The sequence below is a fragment of the Vulpes vulpes genome, chromosome 13 (assembly GCF_048418805.1).
Source record: "Vulpes vulpes isolate BD-2025 chromosome 13, VulVul3, whole genome shotgun sequence".
In the NCBI taxonomy this organism is placed as follows: domain Eukaryota; kingdom Metazoa; phylum Chordata; class Mammalia; order Carnivora; family Canidae; genus Vulpes; species Vulpes vulpes.
Window position 1 is genome coordinate 21,007,214 of NC_132792.1, and position 16,457 is coordinate 21,023,670.

The 16,457-nt window shown below is 35.9% G+C and overlaps 1 protein-coding gene across 1 annotated transcript in view; it reads left to right on the forward strand.

Moving 5' to 3' along the window:
• EIF3H (eukaryotic translation initiation factor 3 subunit H) overlaps positions 1-16,457 on the forward strand; it is a 96,296-nt gene that overhangs the window by 67,768 nt on the left and 12,071 nt on the right. The window contains exons 3-4 of the mRNA XM_025993367.2: positions 13,483-13,650; positions 15,174-15,273. Of these exons, the coding sequence (XP_025849152.2) occupies positions 13,483-13,650; positions 15,174-15,273 (268 nt within the window). The remainder of the gene's footprint in view (positions 1-13,482; positions 13,651-15,173; positions 15,274-16,457) is intronic.

Below are 16,457 nucleotides of genomic sequence, written 5' to 3' on the forward strand. Positions count from 1 at the left end.
TAGTAGTTTTTAGGCCTAATGTGTTCCTTGGACAGATATATATGTAGGGTCATCTGACAGTAACAAAACACTTGTTGCATTTCCTGATAACCTGTAAGTCTCTTAGATATACCACATATAACCCACATCATCCATCTCCAGGTTGTGTGTTAAACCCTGGACATCATGCACAGCATCTCTGTCACAGATATACAGTAGTTTTGTTATTGTTCTTAATTTTAATCAAACTTTTATTTATATAACTAAAATTAGGATAACAACATTTTTTAAAATTTGAAATTGGTGGTTTTCATGAGTGCCAAATGTCCAATAAATGATGTACCAGATGATACAAGTTTGAGAGACACTGTTCCACTGCTTATTTGTCTGAAATAAGTGTTAGAAAGAACATTTGATGCCTCTTTCAAAACTCCTCCTTCTTTAGGGTTAGCCTGAGGCCTTTTTTTTCTGTGTGGGGAGCCCACATATACTTGTTAGTCTAGAACTCTTGTCACCTTTTAAGCTAGGATCCTTGTTACTGCCCCTGCTCTTCTGACCTACGCTTGTCGTTAGAGTTTCTAGACCATATTTTTTAGTGAAACTGACTTTTTTTCATTTATCTCTGTGGAATATTAGCATCTAAAAGCATTATAGAGATCATTGATTCCAACTTCAAAGCTTAGCAAAGAAACACAATGAAATTTTATTTCTGGAGGATTTTTATCTGGTCCTTGCTTTAAAACTTGTCATCATTATCATGTGATAAGCATTAAACCAAATCATTTTTCCAGTTGAGATAAAGTCTAGATGGTTTTAAAACTGTATCTTTAAGGACAGTTTGGTTACTTGGAGGCTTTCCCCTGCTTTATTTTATTGTATTTACTGGCAAGGCCAAAATAGAATTCAGGTCTCCTGTTTTCTCAGCCTGCGAATATTCTTTTGCACTGCATTATTTGGCAGAGTAAGAAGCCAGGTCTTTGACTCCCAAACTTGATTTCCTGGTTGTTATTAACAGAGATAGTTTCTTCATTTTAAATGTGCAGAGAACTATATAGGATTGCCCAGATATTTTCTTTAGGGAACGTTTAAGCATTTGTGTAGATCCAGGAATGCTGGCCATCACTGTGTGTGTCATATCTGCTCTTCTCTACTAGAATGTCAGCTGCAGGAACCTTTCTGTCTTCATTGCCCAGTGCTGGACAGCACCTAAAAGTCTGGCAGAATAAATACTTGTATGAATATATGAAGAGGTGAATGTGTGAATTTGCTGTTAAAGATTTTTCTCCCCCAGAATATGAGGAGGAAACATCTGTAAGCCATTTATAATGCCTTTATCTAACCGACTATTGTAATCTTTTCTGCAAGGGAAAAAATGTGTGTTTGTACAAACACATACATACATATACATACACATATATACACACACAAACACACAGACACACATACATACACACACCCTTGGGAGATGAAAGAGAGTTTTTGTTGTTTTAAGGTAATATTACCTAGTTTGAAAATGCTTTGAAACATTGCAAATACTCTGATTAAACTCAGCTTTTTAAGGAGATACTGTTTGGTTTGCCTTTGGCATAATTTCAAAAGCCTTGGCATAAGTTGTGAGCTCTCAGTATCTATGGACACTGCTGTGAGGGACAGCTTTTTTTTTTTTTTTTTTTTGTGGGGTGGGAGAAATAATCTGAAACAAATTCAGAGAAACTAAAACAAAGATAGCCCTTCCTAGATAGTTATTTATGCTTCCCTAGATATTTATTTATTTATAGTTATGCAGTTTATTTCTATCAGTGTAGCCCATAGAGGTTAATTCTATTTCAAACATCTGGCAGGATCTTGCCTGCCAATTGCGGAAGAGAATTATTTGGTCTGTTTTGTAGCCTTCCAACATCTTTCTGTAGTAATTTTCTTGCTTTTCAATGATTTTTGCTTCCTCCTACACACTGTATTTCATCTTCCTCACTAATCCAAGAGGCCTTCCATAGAAAAACATCTTTAGGAGCTTCAGATTACATAGGACAGCTGATTAGATATGTCTCCGTAATGGCATGTAGAGATCTCTGTAAAAACTCTAAAAGATAACAGGGTTACTGAATTGCCTGAGGATGGTGTTAGTGTTAGTGTGTGTCTGTAGAGCTGTATTGCCAAGGTACATTTGTATCATAGCAGAATATGATTGGTTTTTAGAATATAGTATTTTTGGTGGAGACCAACCTCTCCCCCCAAAATGTGTATTCTTCCCAAATAGAGAAGGGTTATTTCTCTTTTAGGATCACAACTCCCTCCCTACCTTTAGAACAGTTTTAGCTTGTAAGGCACTGTCGCTGTGTGGGTAAGCGCATGTTTTCTCTTGGCCATTTTGGGAATTACTAGTCTTGGTCACAGATTAGTTTAGGTGAAGCCTCCAACCAGCTTTCTCCATGATGGACTTCCTGGTCTTGGTAGGACAAGGGTAAAAGTGACATTGTTGAGTATCTTGCTGAAAGTTGGTGTTTTCTCTGGTCCTTTGGCCTGCCATTCTTACTCTTCTGGATAGTGTTACCTTTAGTGATCTCATTGCTGTTTGTGCTGCTATTTGGCTACCCCTGAAGTGAACCGATTATTGCTTCACACCTAGCCCCTTCTCCTCTCCCCACATACATAGAGAGGAGTGGTAATCCCTAGGTGGGACCACATTTGGCCTGTCCTCCATGACATCTCAGTACTGGTTACTCATCTTTTGGATCTTGAATCCCTTTGAAAATTTAGTGAAAGCTTTCGATCTTCTCTCTACAAGAGTGCATGTGCATATGGTTTTGGGAAAAGGAGATTGTAACAGGAAAGGCAACATGGCCTCATTAAAAACAAGCCATGGGTTTTCTAACCTCAGATTTATTGTGGCTGCCATAAGGATTTTTGCTTGATCATTTTCTCAGCATAGAACTCTTATGTTCCTTCTCCTATAAAAGTAAGTTTGGACGAAGCAGAGCGTGTGGGGAAAGAGGTGAGGGGCACACAACACACAAAAAAAAACAGGTGAATGGAGAGTGGATTTTAGTAATCCATAGGAAATTGTTTGCCCTTCCTAACCTTTTCTTTAACTCTGGTCATTTGCCATTTTTGCCAGCTTTCTCTTCTTTAATTAGTAGTTAGGGATATTCTTCAAAGACTAGGCCCCTTAGGCTTTCTTCTTATGGCATCTTTAGTACTGGTTTTCTAGTCCAAATTGTCATGATGTTTGAAGGTAAAGGAACCTATCTTTGGAAAGTTGAGGCTGCCGGAGTGGATCATCTCTCTAAGCAATAGGGGCATGTTATAAAGCTGTTTGCTATATCTGATTGAGTTTACTATTTTACTTGGAGTGGCAGTATTTCCAGTAGCCTTTACCTAATTCCCATGTAAGCTGTCATTACTGCTCATTCTTCCTTCCCATCCCCACCTGCATTCTGTGTTGTTTTTAAAGTCACCTGTTGGGAGGGGGCAGGGGACTTATTTTCTTTCTTTGGAAGAGTTGCAAATGGAATCAGGAGATAGAAACTTATATAGTACAATGCAATTATATTGTTATATACACAGTAATAATAGGACACCCAAGATTACCTTTTCTTGAAATCTAATTTCTGTAGCTTGTCTCTTTCTTTATTGAATCTGTTTTTTATTGTGCAGAATATAATTAGCTTATAGTTTTAGTATCTAAGAAGTAATTTTTTTGGTTTAATAATCTTTTCTCATGCTAGATTGTTTTTTTGATCATATTCATATTTGTACATATGAATTCAGTTTCATGAAATGGATGTTACAGATTCATAGACTTTTTTTTTTTTTTTTGTAGTCACACATAGAACCTCTAACCTCCTTCTCTGTTTTCCTCATTCCCTCCTACTCCTGATATGGAAATGGGCAAAAGAGAGTTTATATGACACTTGGAGACCAAGTTAATCAAATCCAATTTTCCAAAACCTTTTCCTTCACTCTAGATAAGTGCCATGACTTCTCAATTCTAAGTAGCATTTCTGAATAATAGATGATGGTGAAGACCTATTTAATTCTTCTTGAGGTTAACTACTTTCTAAAGTAGGTACTGTTTTCCCTCTTATTTTACAACAGAGCAGACCTAGGCCAAAATAATTTTGTGTAGGTTATACAACTGATATGTGTTAAAGATGGTGTCTTGGCTCCAGCTGCTGTAACAAAATATAATAGACTGGTGGTTTAAACAATAGGAATTTATTTCTCAGTTTTGGAGACTAGAAGTCCAAGATTAGGGTGCTACAGAGCTGGCACGTTTCACTGTGACTTCACATGGCACAGGTAGTCCATACTGCCTGTGGTTGGAGATGTGGTTGGGAGAGAGAGAAAGGGAGGAAGCCGACTCTGTGGTGTCTCCTCCTGTTGTATCTACAGGGCACTAATCCCATTGTGAGGGCTCTACCCTCATGGCCTCAACTGAACCTGATTACTTTCTAAAGGCCCCATCTCTAAATACCATCACCTTGGAGGGTTAGGGCTTTAAATAAGAATTTTGAGTGGATCATAATTCAGTCTAGAGCAGATGGTATTTAGACCAGGTTGGCTACTTTAGATTCTGAGTAGTCTGGAACCTTGTTCTGTTCCCTGCTCCCATAATTTAGGAGTGCTAGTACCCAGATTATTTGATAAGCATGGTAAATATAGGCCAGTTAGCCAGCAGTAGAAAATTCTTTTGATACATACTGCATATATGCCTTTAATGTCATATGTATTGCACAGTTCTTTTGCCAGGAAACATGGAAAATAAGGGCAAGAATAAGTAAGAAAACAAAAATCATGTATGATGTCACTCCCTGGAGAACTATTGCCATTACCATTTTAGCATATTTCTTCCTAGTCTTTCCTACTACAAGGAGGGAGGAACCCAGTTTGTTCACATATTGGCATTTATATGGTTTATAGTTTTATATTCTGCCTTTTTTCCTAGTAGCATCTCATGAACATTTTCCCAAGTCATTTTTAAATCTTTAAGAAACATTCTAAATGCCTTGGAGAAAATAAATGTGAGACCAGTTCAGACAGTAGATAGCTATATAAGCTGAATATGAGCAATGTGGTCAAGATTAGGGTTTTTGGGTGGGATGGATAAAGTCAGTGTATATGTTTATAGTGTGTAGTATCTATGGGACTTTCTCCTGAAAATGCTCAGTAAGCACAAAGCCACGTGGGCTGGAGGTAAATTTTTTAAATTGCCATCATTATATGGTTGGAAGTGGAAATCACCATTTTCCAGCTGGAGAAATTAAAGCTCAGAGAGATAAATGCATTAACTACCACCAGCTTGTTGGGCAGCCATATTGAAGAGGGCACTTTTTAGAAAATGGTGTCACTATAACTTTATGAGGCTCCCAGCACAGGTGGTGCTCAGTAAATGGTTTCAGTACAGTTTTGCTTGTACATTCCAAACAGTACCTCTCAGAAGTGATCATTTGTTCTCCATTATGAAACATTACTGCTCACTGCTAAAACATCTCATTCTATTTTTCGAACAACTGGAGTTTGAATTGATAGGGGATGAAACTTTTAAGATTTATTTATTTATTAGAGGAAGAAGTGAATATGTGCATGGGAGGGGCAGAGAGAGAGAGAGAAGGGGAGAGAGAAAGCTCTTAGCAGACCACTGAGCCCAACTTGAGGCTCAATCCTATGACCTTGAGATCACAACCTAAGCTGAAACCCAGAGTTAGACACGCAGCTGACTGTACCACCCATGTGCCCCAGGGGATGAAAATATTAATTCATTTTGGCAGCCCTTTCTTTTCTCCTCCTTCTCTTCCCCTCCTCCTTCCCACCTCCTTCTTCCTCTTCTTCCTCCCTCTTCCTTCTCCCTCTTCTATAGACTGTTTTATTTGATGTAACAAGTACTCATGAGGCCATTCTTTCCTTGTTTTACATTAAAAACTCAGATTTATAGGAAAGGTAAATCAAGTGTGATTATTCTATTACAGAAATGTCTTCTGTTTCTCAAAAGATTGCACAGTAGTTTTGCTTTGAAACCTAGTACTAGTACTAGGGAAACTAGTACTAGGAAAAGTCTTACCAACTTTGAGCTCTGATGTTTTTCTCCCTTTGGATAATATAAATGACCATATTTCCCTTACTGCTTTGATGGCCAGGTTGCTCAGAGCCAAATTTGTGTATTCAAATGAAAATATCTATGGTTTACTTGATTTTGTTCGGGTCTCTGCCTCACCTGCAATTTCTCCTTTACGTATTCTAACTTATACTTTGCCTAGTCCTGATTTACTGATGGTTTTAGATGTTTTAAAGTAAGCTAATTCATGTCCTTTGTGAACATGGTTATGTATTTATAAAATGTTATATATGTGTGTATATATATATATAATATATATAATTTATTATTAGTTGTGACCTTTTTAGTACATTAACAACAATCATGTTTTTGAAATACTCTATTTTTTTCTGAATATTTTCACTACTTAACTTTGGGCCAGAATTAATGTAGTACCTGATATATAGCTGTAAATATAACAGAGGTATTACTTGTCCTCATGAAAGAGCTTGTAACCTAGTATGAAACATGTATTTTTCTGAATCCAGAGATTCTCCTTTGATCTTCTAACATATCATCCTTACAATTATATCAAGAGGTAGCAGTGGTCAACAGGCTGCTCTTCAAGATAGAATTCTTCAAGATTATGGGCAAGGAGATCTATAGCCTTTGTCTCATTCAGGTGAATTCACTTTGTATAAGCAGATCTCAGATGACATATAGTTAACTTCTTAGTTGCTCTCTCTGTCATCCAGTTACCTGCATGTGTTTTCATGACCAAGGGCATAAATGTATATACATTTTAAATTTCATGACCTCAAAGAAATAAAGATCTCTTGGTTGTGTTTCATGATTTGGTTGTACAAGATGTACACGTTATTTTCTGTAAAGAGTCCAGTTTATTTCATAAAAGACTTTTTAGAGACACATAAAGACCTCAAAAAAAAAAAACAAACCTCCTGATTTCCTGTTTTCAAAGCTCTTACTTGTCTTAAAAGATAGCCCCCCACCCCCTTCCTTATCTTCATCTTGGCATTTAGAAGAAATTATTGGTCAGAATTCATAAACACTTTAAAGAAGAAATTAAACCACCCAGGACAAATGAACTATTGAAAAATATTTCTGTAAGATTATTAAGAAAAGTAGTATTTTTCATATTCTACTCTAGATAGAGTAGAATATATATCAGGCACTTAATGTGAAAAATGAACTGTTACCAGAATCCTTAAGCATTCACAGGGGTGGCCTTAATAACAGATGTATTAATTGAATAAAAGCATGAATATATGATTCAGACTGGGTGAAGAGAATATGAAGTTATTCCATAATTCTCTTCACTCAAAGTAGACTCTTATTTAAGTTTTTTTTTTCAAATGCACATTCTGTTTGCTTAAATCTACATCTGCTACTAGCTTTGAACACTGCCTGAAACGTATGTGCAGCTTGGCAGAAAGTCTGATATGAAGAGGAATGCACAGAATGGTTTGTCTTGTTAAATAATGAGGCAAAGCCTTCACAGTTCATAGCCTATCAGTGCTCACTGGTGTCCCATGCTACTGCTGGGAAAAAAGCTTGTAATTATTTTTTTAAAAGTCCTGCTTAGGTTAGCCCTTGAGCTAAAACAGCTAGGAAGTTTTGATGTATTCCACTTCCCTGTCATGTTTGTTGAAATCATTGATTTGTTTCAGGTTGTGGGGTTTTGTTTGTTTGCTTTTAAAGCCATTTGCATCTCTAGATTGAACTTAGTAGGTTTCTTTGCTTGCAGAGAGCATTTATACTAGTTCTGGTGGCTGTTCCCTTACTTGATGTATTAGTACAAGCCATTTTTGATCTAAGCCAGTTCTTAGTTACAAGGTAGTATTGCCGTAAATTTCAAATAATAACATAGAATGCAGTGTTGAGAAGTTTGATTACATATTTGTGATAACTATGGACTTGCATATTTAACAAATCTTTTTAGGTAGTTTTTAACTTAAAATCTTGCTGGTATTGCTAAATTATTTGTTGATTTAGTAGTCAAACATGCACAAGCTGTGTTTTCTCAAAATCTAGAAATTGTATATTTCTGTTGTGTTAGTGTGTTATGCTTTATTGGCTCAAAAATAATTTACACTTTACCAGTAAAAGGAGATGAAATTCTGTCAGTGGTTGCCTGGGCTTTGGAGTCAGAGAGTCTGAAGTCAGATTGAGTCCTGCCACTTTTCAAGCTGTGGTAAGCAGTTTTTCTAAGAGGTTTTCAGTAATGGTGATTATGATTAGCTCATTAGAGTTATTGTGAGGAATAAAGTCAAATATCATATGTAGACCACTTCGCAGGAAGTCTGACATAGTAAGTGCTCAATAAGTGCAAGTTTCTCTCCTGGTGTTTAGCTCTGTCCTTTGCATCTAGGCTGTGTGTGTGTGTGTGTGTGTGTGTATTTTTATATAATTTTATCATTTATTTTTATTTTAAAATAATTTGTATTTATTCAATAATAGTGTTCAGTCATTAAATGAAACAGTACATCTATTAAGTTGTCTTTAATTTCTAAAATTTAAATTAGGTCACATTATCTTTTAAAAGTTCCCTAATAAGATATCTATAAAACCCTTTTCTTTCCTCCCTTAGTCTGACATACATTAATCTTGAGTTTTGGACTATGTTATAGCTTTCACTTTCTGCCTTCAGCTCATCACAGCCTAGCCTACTGTGGCAATTTGTTTTTTTACTGAGAGATTATATTTCAGTAAGGCTCACTTAAAATAATAAAATAAAAAAGATGATTTTAAAGATGAGGGTGAGGAATTGAAGAATATTGATTAACTATTCTGAGCTAAGAAGCTTCTAATTCCTTGTTCTTCTCAGTGATATTCAGGACTCAACTCTTAAAGGGTTTTTGTTGTTTGCCAGTGTAACTCCAGATATAGCATTTAAATATAAAACAACATATTATTTTCAGTGTTTTCATATTTGGAGATAAAAACATGAGAAAGCCTAACAAATGTGGTAGATTTTTGAAAGGAATAGTTATTGGGCAGCCTGCCTCAGTTAAGACAGTTTTAGCTCAAGGCAATTTAAAATTGACTGTTTTGCAAAGAGGATATCTGGAAAAAGTGAATGTGAATATACTAGTGCCAAACTTCTAACAGTTATTCAGTGTTGTAAACCAGGCTCCCCTTTGCTTGGGAGAGGCTTTACCAATTAAGACAATTCTAGAGGTTGAAGAGATTTATAAAACTTCAGCTCATTTTTAATATCCTTCCAAATTTTGTATACCACCCCAGTTGCATGTTAATAAGTATAGCTTTTGTATTAGTAATTTGAGTTGGCTTAATAGTAACTACCAATTCGTTTTTGAAATTTATTTGCTGTGTACTGTTTCTCCTTGGTCAGTAGGATATTTGCTTTTTAGACTAAGAATGCTTAAAAATTAAAAATTTCTTTCCTAAACTTTTCACTATACAATTCTGATCTAAGCCCTTCTGTTGGATATTACCATGATTTAAAAATCGTCCCCCTCCAAAAACAATTTTCCTCTTGCTCTTCATCTTTGGGAACTCCCCCAGGAATATTATTAATTCAGAAGCAAATATCATTGGTTGAAATTGCTGCTTGGGCTTCTTTTTGTTAAATATGAGAATTTTAGAACGAAAGTGAAAGTGTGCCTAGTCCTAGACCAACCCTCAAAGATGCCAGGAAGTGCTCCTTATTTCATTGACCTGCATTAACAATAGGGAGTTGTGGTACTTTGTATTCAAGGAGCCTCATTTTTTCCTTTCTTCTCGTTTTATTTTTTTATTTTTTTTTATTTTTTGCTGTTATTCGCTCGAGTTCTGAGGTGTGAGGCACTTCCTAGACAGGGGTGAACCTTATCTCTGCCTAGACAAATCTTTTATGTCTTCCTCTTACAACTCGAGTCCAGCTGGGCAGGAGAAAGTTAATATGGCTCTATCTCCCACTCACCCAGAGCCTCTGGCTTGGGACAAGGCATTCTCACAGCCACTTCCAGAAAGCAAAAGCTTCCTCCTCTCTCCTGTTACCTTAGTATTGTAGCTGAATTGGGTCTCTTGTGTGCCTTAAGTACCCACCTCCAGTGTAACTCCTGAGAGGAACTACATAGCCATAAAAGCAGTGGCATTCACCTGGGAGATTAGAGTCTGCAATGATCCATCCTTACTTTCCTGCATAAAATTTACTGGCACATCACTATGTCACGATTTTTCCCTTGTGTCTTCCATAGGCCAGAGGCGTAAATAGGTGTTAGCTCGTGTGGCAGCTCAGATCATTTGGTGGAAGCTGCCTGGAGCATGGTTTTGAGACCATTTTCATGGGATAGTCTGCTGTGCATTTCTTATCCTTACTTAGGTTTATGAGGGTTCTTTTGCAAGATTGGTTTTGTGCTTTTTGAAAATTTGGGTTGGAGGAGAAAGAAAGGAAACACTAGGTGAGTGAAGGAAGAGAAGACTTGTCTTTGTCATCATTAGAAGGGAGGACACACACTGAAACGTCTGCAGAGAAAGCAGTTCGCTTGGCTGGCTGTGAGGTTTTTCTTGTTCCTCAGTTTGTATATAGTAGAAAAGCATATCTTCATATATATATATATATATATATTTTTTTTTTAATTGAATTAAACTTACCTCTTTGAACTGTGCACTTACTGGAGGCTCATATGAATAGTCCTGGTAAGGACTGGGCCTCAGTGTACCCCAACTTTACTTTGAAGCTGCAGCTTCAAAGATGAGCCCCAGTGCTCATCTTTTCACAGGTCACTGCAGTCCTTTTATTTTTTAAAGATTTATTCATTGACTTTAGAGGGAGCATGAGCAGGAGGGGCAGAGGGAGAGGGAGAGAATCTTAAGCATACTCCCATGCTGAGTGTGAAGTCCGACATGGAACCTGACTTGGGGCTTAATCTCATGACCCTGAGGTCATGACCTGAACTGAAACCAAAGAGTTGGATGTTCAACTAACTCTACCACCCAGGTGTCCCATCACTTGCAGTCCTTTAAGATCCTATCTTTTTTGTGCCTCCAAGACGACATTCTTTGTGTTTTTTAAAGTTGAGTTTCATGTAGAATAGGTCCAGAATATATTTTTTGTGCAATAATGAAATTCCAGTGCCTTGTAGATTTTTAGAACCAATTTATCAACTTGTCTTGTTCCTACCCCTTACATTTTAATACTTATTTACCATATTTAGGTCATATGAAAACTCTTGTGACCTTAAAAATAGGTTTTTATTAGAGCCTTGCAAACTCATCTCTCTATTTGTAAATTCTCAAGAAGTGAATACACTAGAGCAGTGGTATCTCCCATAGACAAGCCTTCTATTCCTTAGTCTCTTCCTACCTGCGAGGAATACTTTATTTTCATTCTTGTCCAAGGGGCTGTAAAGTAGGTAAGATTCTGAGTGAAGAAGGAATTTGGAGGTTTGCTACTGATCATAAAGTTTATTTTACCTCCTGCATCCTGAAAATGCTATTATAAAACATTTTGTATTGAGGCTATTTGGGGAGTGACTTAGTAAGATTACCAACTCTTTTTCAGAGGAATGCATTTTTAAGTATCAATGCATGCTGGAGGCTCTGCTTAGTTTGTAGTAAAATTACTACTTATAATTAGCATATTCAGTGAACACTGTGAAGTCAAAACATTTTGACTATGATGTGCTCTCAAATCTTTCTGGAGATGGGAAGGTTGAACATCGGATAAGGAGCAATAACTGGACAGCAAGATTCCCCATAGAAAAAGAATCTAAGATCTAGTATGAGAACCTAGATCCCAAGATTCCAAGTCTGTTTTTTTCCTACTGTTGTAAACTGAATCTAACTTCTGCTTATATCACACCTAAATTGTATATTGGCAGATATTTTGGAAATACTGATTTTAAAAAATCATCCTACACAACCACGTTTGTACTATCAGTTGCTTGGCAATCTCTCCCCATCTCTTCCCTACTCCTTTAAAATGAATAGTAAATTTAGTCTGACTCCTGTTGTAGTTGTGATACTGGAACTTTGTGTGCATTAAATTTGATTTTAAATTCCATTAGACAAAAGAGTGATTTTACTTTAAAAGACGGAATTTTAAAGCAGAAAGAGACCATAGCAATGGTTCTATATCATATTTTTGTGGTTGGTGTGTATGAATCTGTTAAAGGGAAGGAAGTCTGTTAGGTGCTGGAGAGACAAAAATTTAAGTAAAAGGTGATTGATATACGATTATCATATTAATTTTATACCACTTCTTCTTGAGGCCATCATATTGTATATAAAAAGAAAAACTAAAAAACTCAATTCTTGAATAGTTAAAAAGTTGGCTGCCATATTTTATCATGAGAATTATAACCTTCCTTGGAATAGCAGATTTATAATTTCTTTTCCTAGGAAACAAAGGTTGAAAAATAAGATTGTGACATCTGAGGGAGGTTCTTTTTTACTTCGTGATCCTGAATCTTGTTTGTTTTATAAAACCATAGTGCTATAACCAAGGAATTCACAGGCATATCATTTTACTTTTGCTAAAACCTGATCGAGAGTTTTAAAAATGAAATGGTAAGATTCCAAGTTAAGCAAATATATTTATTCCACATAGCTGTACATTCATTATATTAGAAATAGCTTGGATATTATGTTGACTATAAAATTTTCTCCTGTATTACATACTTGCTACTCATTATTGGGCTTTATTGCTTCTTAAAATCTTTTACTTGTTATAGTCTTAGTTTGCACCTATTCTAGAAATATTGCTTTAAGTTAATATTATACATTATAGTCATTAATTTGATGAAATTATAGCCTTTCAGCCTTTTCATTCTATACATGGTGATTAACATATAACTAATGAAAAATTAATATCTGTTACTTAACACAGAAGAACATACAAATAAAAAATTATTTTTAAAATTTAGCATATGCAGCAGGGGGCACCAGATGAAGGCAAAAATGAATTCTTATATTTTTAAATCAGCTACAGCTTGTATTCTGTTCATATTTAAATAATATGGTAGTTAATTGTTTCCCTATTCATTCTCTTGATGATTTTAACCTCTCAGTTCTAAAAGCTGAGTTGAAAGAGACTTTGATAAGTATTCTCACTTTACTAATTCAAATGAATGTCTTAAAACCAACCAGTTTAGCAAATACACAAATTTTTTTCTTAAAGATTTACTATTTTTTAAGAGTTTTAAGAAATGAGTGAAAACTACATTTAATAAATAATTTCTTGTTTAGAATAAGGCATTAATGTGTTCTTAGTAAGTTTTCTACAGTAGGTCGTTTCATTACTGAAAAAAGGAAAGCTTCAGTGATTTGAAATGATTTGAAAGCTTAAGTTCGTTTTTGTTATATGTGAACTGATTGAATTTTAAACCTGGAAACCTGTGCCCTTTAGCTAATAAATGGTTGTGTAAAAATTCATTTCCAAAAAATCTTGTTTTTACTATTTGTAGCATCATTAGTTTTTCTTTTACCCCTCTGTCCCTGTCATCTAGTCCAGTATCAGATGGAAATGATGCGCAGTCTTCGCCATGTCAACATTGATCACCTCCATGTGGGCTGGTACCAGTCCACGTACTATGGCTCGTTCGTCACCCGAGCACTCCTGGATTCTCAGTTCAGTTACCAGCATGCCATTGAAGAATCTGTCGTTCTCATTTACGGTTAGTAGGAGTTTCCTTTATTATTCTTTTCTTCCCTTAATGTTATTAGTACTATTTTTGCTTTCTGTCTTTTTGCCTCTAAGAGCAGCCTGGCAGGCCTTCTCAAGTAAATACCAACCCTGTTTCTGCAGCAGCCTCAGCAGCAGCTAAGTCTAGACAGGGTTTCCTTCTTTCTGTTTATTTTTCTTGCTATCAGAGCCCTGATGTGTACATTTTGGAATGCTGGAGTAGCTGCTTCATTTTTATTCCTCCATCTCCCCTCCCTCATTTGAAGGGGCTGGTGGAACTAGACCAGATGTCTAACAAACCCCAATTGCTAGAGTGTCTGGCTCTGTACGTGACTGACCAATCATAACACAGTGTGCCAAGTTTTTTTATACCTCTGACAGCAGCGTACAAAACCTGGACTGTTTCTTAGCACAAAGATTTTTTTCTTTTCGGCCTATTTAATGGTGTTTCCTCAAGCTCTCCAGACCAGATGTTCTGTGCTGTATCAGAACTGTAGGCAATTTAACAGCTTTATAGCCTTCCCCCTCCCCAAACACTCACAGTTTGCCATATCTGGCAGACTTGCATATAGTTTCCAGCTGAGAAGTAAATGTAACGTCCTGAGTATCTGTCAGAAAAAATACTAATGAATACGATCAATCTTATGAGCTGCCCCAAAATTGTTTCAGTATGTTAACAATTGGATTACAGTAAAGAACAAGTTGTTAAAGTGTACTTATATTGGCTGGAAACATTGCATCATCAGACCTTGATGAATTTTCCACTTGTTTCAATCTATTTTGGTTTTCATTTTATCACCTATTGCTAAAAGTTTCACTGTGTTAAGTTTCAGACAACATGAATGTTAACACAGGTTTTAGGCGAATATTGGCATGCCGGAGCCGTTATCATGCAGCAAGTGCTAAGCTCCCTTACTCATGGAGTGTGTAAGCAGCTAGTTTTGACCAAATAAGTTTCTCTGAAACTAAAAAGACACTTTTGTGATAGCACTCTTTGGTCATTTTTAGAATCTCTTTTAACTAAAAAAATTGGACAATGATTACTAGGATGGATAAACTTTTGTTCACAGGGCCATTCATTTAAATTAGTCCACTGAATTACACAAGTACATGGTGTATTTTCATATTTAATATTCATTAATATTTTTCTTCTAATTATACAAGATGAATATAAGCTGGACAGAACATAGGAGATGTTTAATTTTCATCAAGATTTCTGGATCAAGCAGACGAATAGGTTTAAAAATAACTGCATTTTGAATCTTCTGTTTTTACCTTAGGGAGGAAGTTACTCTACCTATTACAAGTAGGATGATAGGGTTCCTATGTTTTTTCACTTAACTATTTGCTATATGATTTGAATCTGCTTCAGACTGAGTTCTGATCATTTATTTTGATCTTCATTTTGCAAAGATTGTACGATTAGTAATAGTGTGCCTCGAACCAGTGTCATTCAAGCAAAGCACTGGCAGTAACAAAAGTGTTAGTAATTTCTTTCTCTTTTCCTTATTTGAGATCCCATAAAAACTGCCCAAGGGTCTCTCTCGCTGAAAGCATACAGACTGACTCCTAAACTGATGGAAGTTTGTAAAGAGAAGGATTTTTCTCCTGAAGCGTAAGTGTTTGGGGGCCTGTGAGGCGTATGGTAAAGCATTGGCTGTTTTCCTCTTAAGATTGTAGTTTGCCACATTTATTGAATCCTTGGTGGTGGTGGTGTGGTAATGCTTTTGCCATGTGGACTGTAGAAGAGTTTTGCATGGCCGAGTGCCTCTTGATTTCTCCCTTTCCATGTTTAAACTGTTCTTTATGGAATGTCTCATCTGTTGTTCACACTGTGTATGAATTCGGTTGGAGGGGGAATTAAATAGCTACTGGATTTGAAGATACAAATGATTAAGAAAAGAGAGAATGGGATGAGTGACCAGTGGCTGTCATACTGAGCTCTGTGTCAGGATAATTGTGAGCTATATGTCTTATGTTCTGAGTCCTGTTTCATGCAGGTGGGGATGGGAAAGGCATAAATATTTTAAGGTATCAGTAAGGAATGTGGCATTTTGGAAATTTTATGGGTGATAAATATGCACAGAATTAATTGGTAAAGCTGTTTTATGATTTTTCATAATAGCATTGGAATATTTATGTTAAAATTTTTTGAAAATTAGAATTCTTTCATTTTCTGTTAATTAAGGGCATTTTGGTTTCTTATTAAAGTTAGCAGCTTTGGGACAGGTTTTTGCTAGTTTTCCAATAGCTTTTTAAGAAATTAGGTTGCAAAAAATTTTAAAAGCTAACTCATGAACAACTCCTGGGTTTGGTAGTTAAAACTAACTTATGAGAAACCGTTTTCTTGCTGTATTCTGAACTATTGTATATAAGATAACTGTGAGCGTTCTGCTAGTTGTTAATTTCTTTAGTTTGGTAGACTTTTAAAATGGAACTTTCCAAGAACTGCAGTATTTCTCTTTTCCAGCTATTTATTTAAATGTTTTAGATAGAAGTTATATAACATAATTTCCCATGATATTTACATTTTAGTATCAATGAAATTTTGAAGATACCTGATTATAAAGAAAGACTAGTTTCTTCTGCCAAGAATCTTGTTTTTGGGGCTTTATAGCTCAAACTTGGATTGTTTTCAATGTTATTCATATCATTCAGCTTCAGCTTGACTCTGTAAAACTAGTTTCTCTCTTTTTTTTTTAAAAGAGTGCTAATGAAACAGAGATCCTGGAGAGGGCCTGTAATTAGGGAAAGATGTATGAAATAGTCAATTTAACACTTACTTCTGACCACCAGACT